Source organism: Aplysia californica, unplaced genomic scaffold, assembly GCF_000002075.1.
Source record: "Aplysia californica isolate F4 #8 unplaced genomic scaffold, AplCal3.0 scaffold01144, whole genome shotgun sequence".
In the NCBI taxonomy this organism is placed as follows: Eukaryota; Metazoa; Mollusca; class Gastropoda; order Aplysiida; family Aplysiidae; genus Aplysia; species Aplysia californica.
Genome location: NW_004798414.1, coordinates 23,076 through 33,515, shown reverse-complemented (window position 1 = coordinate 33,515; position 10,440 = coordinate 23,076). Strand labels below are relative to the sequence as shown.

The 10,440-nt window shown below is 46.0% G+C and overlaps 1 protein-coding gene across 1 annotated transcript in view; it reads left to right on the top strand.

Moving 5' to 3' along the window:
* Window positions 1-10,440, top strand: part of LOC101847852 (histone-lysine N-methyltransferase SETD1A) — a 25,924-nt gene that overhangs the window by 5,995 nt on the left and 9,489 nt on the right. Inside the window, exons 5-8 of the mRNA XM_013090104.2 lie at window positions 1,695-1,794; window positions 2,675-4,767; window positions 7,118-7,330; window positions 8,192-8,505. Of these exons, the coding sequence (XP_012945558.1) occupies window positions 1,695-1,794; window positions 2,675-4,767; window positions 7,118-7,330; window positions 8,192-8,505 (2,720 nt within the window). The remainder of the gene's footprint in view (window positions 1-1,694; window positions 1,795-2,674; window positions 4,768-7,117; window positions 7,331-8,191; window positions 8,506-10,440) is intronic.

Genomic DNA, 10,440 nt, shown 5'->3' with positions numbered 1-10,440 from the left:
TATTTGTAAGTTTTGTTGTAGATTTAAGTTGAATAAGCTGTCAAGTTATTTAGATCTAGACTAGATCTAGACTCTAGATCTAGAATCTTGACTAGAATCTAGCTAGATATTAGATCTAGATCTAGATCTAAATCTAGATCAAGTCAAACTGTTATACTATTATTATAAGGATTCTACACCTTATGATGATTATGGTGCAAACCAACACAAGCAGAAAAAAAAGTTAAACATTAACTGTCAAGTTTTATAGATCTAGATCTAGTTGTGGATGTACAGTATCTGTAGTACAAGGGCCAAGGGAGAAAGCATGGCTTTGGATTTGGAAATATATGGATTAACACAAGCAGAAACTTATGTAGACCTATGCAAAGTGTGTTTTATTTTTCACTTATTTTCTGTTAAATTTAGGCTTGAATAGCCAGAAATGGCATACTTAGGATGCTCCGAAACCAAAAGTTCTCAAACATAAAGGGGACGCTGTCCTCCTTCAACCCCCTGCCAGGGCTCCGCCCTGGACCCGAAAATCCTCGAAAAATGACATCAGCTGCTGGAAGCTCTGATTAACGAGTAAATTTTCTCTTTGGAAAAACATGAGGTACGGATAGGGTTTAAACAAATCCCAGCCATGAATTTTTTATATTTAAAATATTTTTGGGGAGTCAAAATGAAAGGTGAAAGTCAAGGCTCCCAAACATTTAAGCGACAGCCATTTATAGGAAGGGTGGTATTTTGTCACAATAATTTCTGCATATATTTGAAGACTTTATCAGACTGAACTATGTAGGTGGTTGGGGGGTGCTCTGGTGTGGTTTGCTTCTTCTGTCCAATGAAACGTCTATTGTCCCCCCCTCTTTTTTATGTTTGTTACTCTCTTGTAACACCTCTAATCTTCTTTCACTCAAATGACCTTATTGTGTTGCAAGTGCCGGAAAACACTAAAACTAAAAACGAAAAGAAAACTTTATCAGACTAGACTATGGTGCAGGTAACCATTTTTGGTGTCCCAAAGAGGTGTTCTTGAGCTTAGGATGTCTAGTCAGTTTTTAAGGTTTTTCATAAACTTGTTCAGTCCTTTTCAAAGCGGGCAGTATTACTGGCTAAAGTGTCTTTAGGCCATTCCCAAAGGGGAGAACACTAACATGTTCTTACACACAGTAGAATTGTAAACGGGGTGATTTATCAATGTCATGCTCATACTGTGCCGGAACAACACAGGGGGAACTTATGCTTTTTCTTTCCTCATCCTCACTATCGTCATGTTTCCTCTATTTCTTTTGTATGTTTGTCACTCTCTTGTGAACTGCTGTTTCGGGGGTGCCTTGATAGTCCAAGTAGACTTTGTGCAGTGGGAGGTGAGCAGGGTAAGCCTGATTCCCTGTTTAGATTTCTCTGTTGACATCCACCCCTTGGGGCTCATATGACCTTATGCAGTTACGAGGGCCAAAAAACCTTACTAATACTAAACTTTTCAAAGCTGGACATTAATTAAGACGTCACATGACTTTCCACCAAATGCATGCCTTTGATCACACGAAATTGAGTCTCTGATACATTTTATGTGTTGTTTGTTTTTGTACTCCGTTACCAATAATTATGTTGGTCTCATACTGAAAGCACTTTGATGTGATTAACTTACAAAGGCGCGAACAATCTTGAGAATTCCTGGTCGTTAACAAACATTTCTGTTTGTTCAGGCCGTGTTTGCCCAGTCGAAGTCTGCCCGTGCGTGTGTGGAAAAGCTTCATCGTACTTCCAAGATGGGCAACATCATGAACGTTGTGTTGGACACTATGGGTAGGTTTGTTGAGTGGGTGGTTGACGGGTGCTCTGGTGTGGTTTTCTCCCTTCTTTCCTATCAAACATCTGTCGTCCTTATCTCTCCTCCTTTTTTATGTTTGTTACTCTCTTGTAACACATCTAATCTTCGGCACTTATATGACCTTACTGTGTTGCAAGTGCCGTAAAACTCTTACTAAAACTAAACTAAATAGTTTGTCGTGCGCATTTCTGATTGCATTGTGTGTGTGTTAGCACCTCAGCAGTTTAAACTGTCGGAGTCACAATACAGCAAGTGACCCGTTCTCTGCCTATTTCTGTGGAACATGTCCATGAGTTGGTTTTTAGCTACGAGGAGAGACAAAACGGTTGATAATATGGCCGTGCAAGTCTTCTGCCTAACAACAGATTTCTGTCTTGTGAACATCAAGTGATGATGGAAGTTGTGATTTTTCTAAGTTAAAGATCACCTTTCCTATCTTTGATGAAAACTGAAAGCGAGTCAGATTTTCTTTATGATTTTCATCAGGGATATGGGGTTTTGGTATATAACACTCCATATTCCATACCTCTCTTTTTTAAAATCATCTTGTCAACTGACTGGCGCCATTCTTTTCGGTAGGTGGTTGGCGGGTGCTCTGGTGTGGTTTGCTTCTTCTTTCCTACCAAACATCTATCGTCCTATCTCCCCTTCTTCTTTTTTATGTTTGTTACTCTCTTGTAACACCTCTAATCTTCTGGCGTTCACATGACCTTATTGTGTTGCGAGTGCCGTAAAACCTTTACTAGAACTAAACTAATCTTCGGCCCACTAGTAAGACCTTATTGTTTTGCAAGTGCCGTAAAACTCTTACTAAAACTAAAGAGTCCTTGTGCGTTGTCGTGGTTGTTTCCTCAGGCAAGGAACGTCAGCGGCTGATGGACGAGCGACTGTGTGAGCGGCCCCGGATTGAAATGGAGCCCATGAAGCAGCACGGCCCGCCCCCGTCACGCACCAGCAGCGTGGACACGCTCGAGAGGTTCGACTACGTGGAGCCCGAGTCGGAGAAGAAGCCGTCGTACTCTCGGCACCGGGAGAAGAAGAGCCACCAGCACCACCACTCGCACCCGCCGCACCAGCAGGAGAACGTCCCGGAACACTTCGACAACGTCAGCGGCTCCTCCTCCTCCGACATGGGCTACAACTCGGGGACGCCGTTCAGCCAGAGCGGCTACACGCCCAACAGCTTTGACCCCCACCACCCCCCACAGCACTTCCTGCCCCCGGGCCAGGAGCACCACCACCCCCCGCCACCCTTCACACCGGCCGGTGACATGAACTTCAACGGCCCTCCCCCTCACATGCCCCCGTTCCACCATCAGAACATGCCCCCGCATCCACAGACTCCGATCCATCACGGCCCGCCCCCAATGACCCCTCACCATCCGATGTTTAACGACAACTTCGGTCCAGGACCCCCGCCCCCTCGCGGCCCCGGCCCGGGCCATATGCCATTTGAGATGCCGTCCAGATTCCCTCCTCCCCCCGACCAGCCTCCTCCCGGGGGCATGCATGGACTCCCGTCTCCCATGCCTTTTGACAGACCAGACCCCTCCAGTATGCACGGAATGAACAGTCGCGAGGAGCGAGACTGGAGGGGCAGAGGGGGGCGACCTCCCGCTATGGAGTTCCACGAGCCCCCTCCGACCCCGACGCCTCCTGTCATACCTGGTCCCAGCCCCGGTCCGCCCATCATTGCAGGCCCGCCCCCTCGGAACAGAGAGCCGGTCCCCGAGAGGCCGCTCGTGGAGGTGCCCAAGGAAATCCCCATGGAGAAGCAGTCTGCACAGCCGGACACCCCCGAAGCGGAGGTGGACGAGGAGCCGCGGTTCATGAGCCTTGAGTCCCGAATCCAGAGTCTCCTTCAGGGCGGTGGCGAGGCGGAGGACAAGGAGGACGGGAAGTCGGGCGGGGAGGCGGGCTGCGAGCCGGACATTCCCGCCTCGCCGGCCCCGAAGGCCGCGGGCCACGGGCTCCCTCCAGGGCCTCACCAGGACTCCAATGTCATGTGGGAGGCCAACAACGTGCACATGGGCCACCACCCACACGGCCCTCATGGGCCGCACGGCCCGCCGGGCCACCTCCCCCCTCTCCATCACCCGCACATGCCCCTGCCCCATCACGCACAGCCTCCCCCACCTCATCACGGGCAGCCCCCCCCTCTCCACAGCCAGTCGGGCCCCCCCCATATGCAGCCGCCGTCAGGTCACATGAACATGGACATGTGGGCCGCGGGCTCCAACGGCCTCCCCCCTCAGCCCACCATGCCGTGGGTCCCACAGTCCCCCATGGAAGGACACCCTCCTCCCTCCCACCAACAAAACTTTGACCCCTCGCGGTCACAGCTCAACGGTGACGCTCAAGGTAAAGGTCGGGGGAAGGGTAAAAAGAAAAATCGAAACAAAGGAGGAGGGGGTGGCAGTAAGTTTTCTGGTCAGAATTCCTTTTTCACTCCGGACGTCTCTCCCAACAGCCTCATGGACTCAAAGAGGGAGAACAGGAGGAGGGGCGCGGAGAGGAAGGCGGAGGGCTCGCCCGTTCCGCTAATGGAGATTGACTTCAAACCTCGCTCGTCGTACTCGGAGGACTCGTTACCGTTGCGCAACAACGGGGTCGGGGCCGACCTGGACGTGGAGGACGACCGCATGAGTCTGGACTCTGTGAGCAGCGGGGAGGAGAGACTAGTGGTCAACCCGCCCAACGGGACCCAGCCCGGCTTCACGGAGGACTGGGGCCCCCAGAGTCGGGGCCCGCCGGGCATCGGCGGGGACCCCGGGGCTGAGTTTGACCAGGAGACGGATTTTGTGACTCATATGTTTTCCCATGTGCTCAGCGAGTTTGTGGCCGAGCTCAAATCCATCATGCAGAAAGATCTGTGTAAGAAAATGGTGGAAACGTCAGCATTCAAGTACTTTGAGCAGTGGTGGGACCAAGAACAGGAAAAGAACAAGGTAAGTAATGACGTCATCAGATCTTTTCATCTGTTTCTGAATGTGTGTCGTGTAAATGTGGTAGATGCAGACACACACGCCTCTGGGCTTTTAGAGTAAACATGACACATATATATCTCTGTGAAAGGAGGGTAGGTCTCGAAAAGGTACCTGTGTTCGTTCCATGGATATACAGTCAAACCTGCCCTGACGGCCACCTCTATAAGACGGCCACCTGTACAAACGGCCACCTTCCATTTCCCCCCTTGCGTTTTTTCTGTATAATTTAACTGTGTAAAATGGGCACCTGTTCAACGCGGCCGCGGCCACCATATTTTAACACACAACCCCTATCACACTAAGCAATAACACTTATCTTAGACGGCCACCTTAGTGTCTCTATTTCGTTTTGTCATAAATTGTGCTTTGGCCCCTGGCGTTGTGGGCGAGCCGTCATAATTCAATCACCTTCGTTGTTGTTAGGTAGTCCCTCCAACCGATATGTTGCGTAGGCCCCTCCCACTGTTGACCAATAGCTACCACTTTTCAGCTGCTGATGAGGTAAGCGTGTGATCCCTCAAAACCCATAAGCCCTGCCCAGAACTCATACACAAATCGTAAGTGAGATGAGTGGTCACTGTTTACCCAGTTGTAACAAAATAACAATGAACAATGGACGTCAACATTAGCTTGCGACAGAAGCGTCGCTCGCTCTCCGAGTGGTAGCGACCCATGTGTTTGTTTTAACATGGCACTGGGTCTTCCTCGTCTGATACATTTCGTTTTATTGTCACCCTTGGGCAAAATCAGCAACAAAATAAAAATAACAAACAAAATACATACCAACAATAACAAAAACAACAACAATGCGGCTACTTTCGATTGGGACTTCAGATAGGAATGGTTTGTTTTCTTCATCTTGATCAGTTCTGCCTAAGACGACCACCTGTCTTAAACGGCCACCTTTCTCGTTGACAATGGGTGGCCGTCTTACACAGGTTTGACTGTATATTATACCCTCTGCGTGCAATAGCAGTGTCCATGGGCTCTTGTTTTCCCAGCGCGGCAGTATCAGGATTGTTCTAGGAAATAGTATTATCATTATCACTGTAGAGCAGAGAAATATCCTTAATATTATTAGGGTATCTAGAAAGGTGCAGTGGCTGAGCGGTTAGTGCGCTCGTCTCCGAAGCGGAAAGTTTTTTCACCCCCTCCTGCCCACCCAGCAGTCATGGGTACCTGACTTCGAGTTGGCGAAGTAAAGACGGCGTGGAAAGGAACTGGCCACCCTACCGCAATATGCCGAAGGCCCAGGAAGTTGTCTCACTAACTAGGCAATCCCCAGTGTCAGGATCGGATGCGGGAACAACTTTAGAAATGTACGTTAATTTTTCTAGTACATTTGTAGAAGGGAACAATGCGCAACGGTTTCTTGTCCGAAAGGAGGACACTCAGCATGTGTGTAATTAAAGGGATGTAGGATGTATGTTGTAGTTTTAAAAGTTAAAGCACTTTGTAAAGAGTTAAATACTAATGGTCTTGGTGCTTGAATTTTAGCTCCTCCTATCATTTTTTTAACTTGGTGCAACTCCAGAAGATTTTTGTTTTTCCCTATTCAAGTCTATTTTGTCTTCTTGTTCCATCGAGGCTTATTATAATCCAGATTGCCTCCCTTCCTGTCCTGCCCAGTTGTCTGTTTGCAAGGATTATTGGTTATGGTCTTGGAAATAAATTTATAAAGCTTTTTATTTCCTCTGCTCTTTGTAGGCAGTCGGTTGGAATCACAATGATTTTGTACCACAGGACTAGATCTCTGCCCTGCTTGGGGTTGATGGTGATGTGCCTCAGAAGTCTTTTCTCTCTATCTGCTTGTCTGTTTGTGTAGGTGGTTGGCGGGTGCTCTGGTGGGGTTTGCTTCTTCTATGACTTTATGCAGTTGCTTACGCCGTAAAAATCTCGACTTATACTTAAACGGTGGGTTGAGGGATATGATATTGTGTGGGTATGGCTGTGTTGTCCCCCCCATAATTTCATGAATTCTGTGATTGGTTGTAAGTACTGTTGAGCTCAAGAAATTTTCTACGCACTCACAAGCACACACCTCCTACACACAAGCATACATGTATCTACACACTCGTACGCGCACACACACTCCAATTTACACAGACACACACACACACGCACAAACACTGACACACACACACACATACACACACACACACACACACACACACACACAAGCACACACCACCTACACACAAGCAGACATGTACCTACACATTCATACGCACAAACACGCGCTCACACTTGAATTTACACACACAGACACATGCACACACACACACACTCACACATTTTTGTTCTTGTGCAGCCATCCAAAGTGGACAAGGTGGAGGTGAAGAAAGAGGTGGCCCCTGCTCCCAGTGTGGCCCCAGGCATGACCTCTGCCCTCGCTGGCCTCTTCGAGGCTCGACATCCATGGTCCAAGGAAGGAGGTCTGGAGGCAGGGCTAGGCTTCAACCGCTACAGCTCCGGCGGCCTGCTGGGTATCCGCTCTGGCATGTCCAAGCTGCCGTCATTCAAGGTAGTTGAATAATAAGATGAATGTTTGGAATAATAATTTTTTTTTAGTCAGACCACAACGTTTTATGTTTCCGTTGTACGTTGTATTGTATTGTAAAGCGCTCAGAGCCTGTGTATTTTAATCAGAGTTGAGCGCTATATAAATGTCATTTATTATTATTATTATTATTATTATTATTATTATTATTATTATTAAGGGAAATGTCAATGTGTTGTTTTGTGTCTTTACTTATGGATAGCCTCAAAGTGGGTAGGGACACGACTTACCGAAGTTTGACACTGAGTCCCAGTGATGTCACAGTGGGTGGTTGGCGGGTGCTCTGGTGTGGTTTGCTTCTTTTTTCCTATCAAACATCTATCGTCCTTTTCTCCCCTTCTTCTTTTTTATGTTCGTTACTCTATTGTAACACCTTTAATCTTCTGGCCTCATATGACCTTATGCAGTTGTGAGCTCCGTAAAACTCTTACTAAAAAACCCCCAAAAAGCCACTTACTAAAACTAAAAAAAACAACTATACCTTCGCTTTTCTCAAAACCGCATTTTTGGGGATAGCCCCCTTGTGCTTAAAAGAGATAATTTGTACCATGCAGCGCCAGTGTGTACCTGTATGATTGTAACGTGTCTAGATCTAGAATCTGTTGGCACTAACCTGTTAGGTATCTTGACGAAGGTGTACTCATAATGGTAAGCTTATTGACGGCATGCCAGCTTACGGGGAAGTGAAGTGTCCCTCCTAAATCAGGTACAACTTCCGGGTCAGCTCCAGTAATCAGTACTGATGTGTGCATATTTCGCGTGTATTTCCTATTCGATATTTACATTACTACATGACAATGATGATACGTTTGTTCTGTCTTGCAGAAAAAGTCTCAGGAACCAGCGGCAGCAGGGGAAGATGATGACCCGGAGGACAAGGTGACGGGCAGTGCCCAGTCGGAGAAGCAGGAGGCCTTTGTGGACGACGAGGAAGAAGACGACGATGATGATGATGACGACGACTCCGACTTGGAGGAAACGTCTAAGGCTCTGGGGAAACGTCCCGGCAGAAAGATCTACAGTTCCGACGAGGATGAGGAGTCGGACACTGCCAAAGCTGGTGAGATCCTGTCTTTAATTAACACTTACAGTACCGCGGGGTCATATAGTGAAAAACCCTTGAGTACCGCACCGATTTAGAAGCCAACAAAATAATTAGGGTACATTACAAAAAAATTCATTGAAACAAAAGTCATTGACAGAATTACATGAAATTTTCAAGATATATTCAGAAATAAATGTATTTATAGAAAAACCTTTTTTGCGACATAAAGACATTATGATAAAACTCTCATTCTGTTTGGAGAGGGTAGACACGCCCAACTGAATTTCTATCACCTGTAGCCCTGGACCTACCAACATTACCTGTTGAGGGTCCTGCTTCACCCCTAGATCTAACACACGAAGAAACACGACCAGCTGGAACTGGAACATTTCTGAATCTGTCTTTGTGACTGTCAGGCTCTCTACATCAGACAAATTGTCAAGATCAGGCCAACTGTCGTCACTACAATCACGAAGTTCTTCACCTGAATCAGAGGCATAGATCTAGCGATCTGGGAACACTGAAGCCATGGTAGAACAAAAAATCATTAAAAATGTCAACAAAAAACCCCCCTTCACAGCTAAAAAAACGCAAAAAAAAAATTCAAAGCGCTACATCAACGATTCAGCTATCGCATAGAGTGATTTCCCTTGATATTTACTTCCATGGAGTAGTTCCGTTCGTTGTTTAGTGTGCCTGGTCGAGTCGGCGACTAAAGTTGCGTGCGGTATTGAACGGAAATTACGAGCCGAGTCGCCGATGGTACTGTAAGTATTAAAGTGATAAAATATATTGTTGTATTGTCTGCAAGTTGAGAGGTAAAGCCACCTATTTTTTCAAGTTAAGTAACGTTCTGGTGTGTTTTTCAATTACCTGTATGGTCTTTGAATTTTACTTTGACAGTAGAAAAGTATTTGATTTCTAGGTCTTGTTAGCAACATGACCCCTAATGTCTTCAGGGCACGTTATTTGTTTTGTTTGTTGTTACAAAAAGTCCATGTGGAAGAAATCTTGCTACTCGCATAATTCAGGCTGTGGAAGTGTGTTGAGTTGTAGTCTTCTCCTTCTACTTCTTTTCCCCTGTCACTGTTATCTGAATCTTCTTTCTTTTAAAAAAATTGCTTTAGCTCCAATATGCCAGAATTTTTTTTTCGTGGATTTTCCTGAACGGCCAGAATTAAATCTGCGCTGTCAGTTAGAATTTGTGTACATTTTGTATGACCGACAGTGTAAGATCTAGATCTACCTCATTCTCAGAACCAAGAAATGAGACGTCAGTAACTTTGGGGAAGTGGATGATAGTGAGATTGAGTGCAGAAAAAACAGGTGTACTGAAGTGGATTTTGATTAATTTTAATCCTGATTTGGAAAGTGCCTCGAGATTCTAGGAAACCAAAGTTGTCTGTGACACCCTACCATTCGAAAAAATACGCCCATAAGCATCAAATTCTCATTAACAAAGAATCATCATGTCTTATTTTTAACTTGACCAGTGTTATTAACATGGATGTGGAGGACTGGGTGGAGAGGTGTATTTAACAAGGGGAAACGAAAGTGACATGCTCTGTGTCGTTCTGGTGGAAGGGGGGTACTCTAAGGTGTCGAAAAGCCCCCCCTGCTTATTAATTTTTAAATTTTTTTTTGCGCACCCCCGCTCCTTATTCCATACTCCCTGTTTATTATTTTCCGGCTTCAACGACCGACGACCTTGTGAAACATTATTATATGAAGAACCTGATCTGAACGAAACTTCTTTTTTAAAATGTAAATGGCAAATTACCCTCTGTATTAGTATGGGTGCGGGGTTGGCTACCTCAATTTTCTGTGCATTTAAAAAATTTTGTACATTGGTTTATATTTTTTAAAATGAAACTGGTTTGTTCGTAAATGGGAAAAGCTGTCACAGTAACTTACTAAAATCACTAAAATTTCATGATCTCTTGTACTTTTATTCACTGAAGGAGAAATAAAATAGATTTGTTCTTTTACTAGTTCAGGGGTATGAGGTTGAATGTTGCCCCCCCCCCCG